Genomic DNA, 1,013 nt, shown 5'->3' with positions numbered 1-1,013 from the left:
TTTTTAGAAATTTCAAAACCTGAAATGTTTCAAATACTTAGTAATGCCGTTAATAACTCACCATTAAAATATAATATTAAATTGGAAGCAACTTACATTATACCAAATACAGATATTAAAGAAAATAGAGCGTTCAAAACCCACGCTAGGTGTTTGTACAAAGCAGATGATATTAATTATTCATTGGAATTAGATTTTCTTAAGATATTTCAAGAAAAAGAAGAAATGGAACATAAAGGAAGTGGGTTTTCATTAGATAGTATAGATGGCATAATCATGAACGTAAGCCTATATAAACCATTAGGAGGTTCTTCGTACATTCCGTTACCCGAATTTATAGAAAATAAAAAAGCCACAATTAATGTTCGGAATAATGATGATGAATGTTTTAAGTATAGCGTGTTGGCGAAACACGTTAATTCAGCTCACCCTGAAAGACTAACCCATTACATAGGAATACAGAACATGTATGATTTTTCTAATTTAAATTTCCCTACCACATTGAACGATATTAAAAAATTTGAAAAAAAAAATGAAGTATCAGTCAATGTTTATAGCATAAAACAGGGAGAACCAACCTATAAAAATAACGTAAAAAAAAAAATTTCGAAAAAAAATTTTGCCGAATCAAAATTCAATAAATATATCATATACCCATTAAAAGTTTGCGATGACGAATTAAACGATCATCATGATTTATTGTTATTCGATGACGGAAATGGCAGACAACATTATTGTTGTATAACTAACTTGACAAAATTAGTTGGTGCCCAAATATCGCGGCATGGACATACCACATTGTTATGTAAGCGGTGTTTCAAATCATACTGGGGGATCAGCCGTTGGGGTGTTACCGCTGAACAACGGCTTAAAAATCATAAAATGAATTGTAATAAAAATAAACCAACAGTACCGTTATTACCAAATCCAAATACATTTCTAAAATTTGAAAATTGGGGTCATTCACAAAAGCATCCATTTGCAATTTATGCAGATTTCGAATCAATACTTGA

The 1,013-nt window shown here is 30.5% G+C and overlaps 1 protein-coding gene across 1 annotated transcript; it reads left to right on the top strand.

Moving 5' to 3' along the window:
- LOC112680236 lies at positions 1–981 on the top strand (the record flags this gene model as incomplete). The annotated part of the gene is given in 1 exon segment (XM_025550274.1): positions 1–981. A coding segment is annotated over 1 exon segment (981 nt), but the record flags the coding sequence as incomplete, so codon positions are not given.
- Between the last annotated feature and the right edge of the window lie 32 nt (positions 982–1,013).

This window comes from Sipha flava, unplaced genomic scaffold (assembly GCF_003268045.1).
Source record: "Sipha flava isolate LNK unplaced genomic scaffold, YSA_version1 17568_pilon_pilon, whole genome shotgun sequence".
Lineage (NCBI taxonomy): Eukaryota > Metazoa > Arthropoda > Insecta > Hemiptera > Aphididae > Sipha > Sipha flava.
Note: the sequence above shows the minus strand (reverse complement) of the source record. Positions and strands in the feature narration are given on the sequence as shown.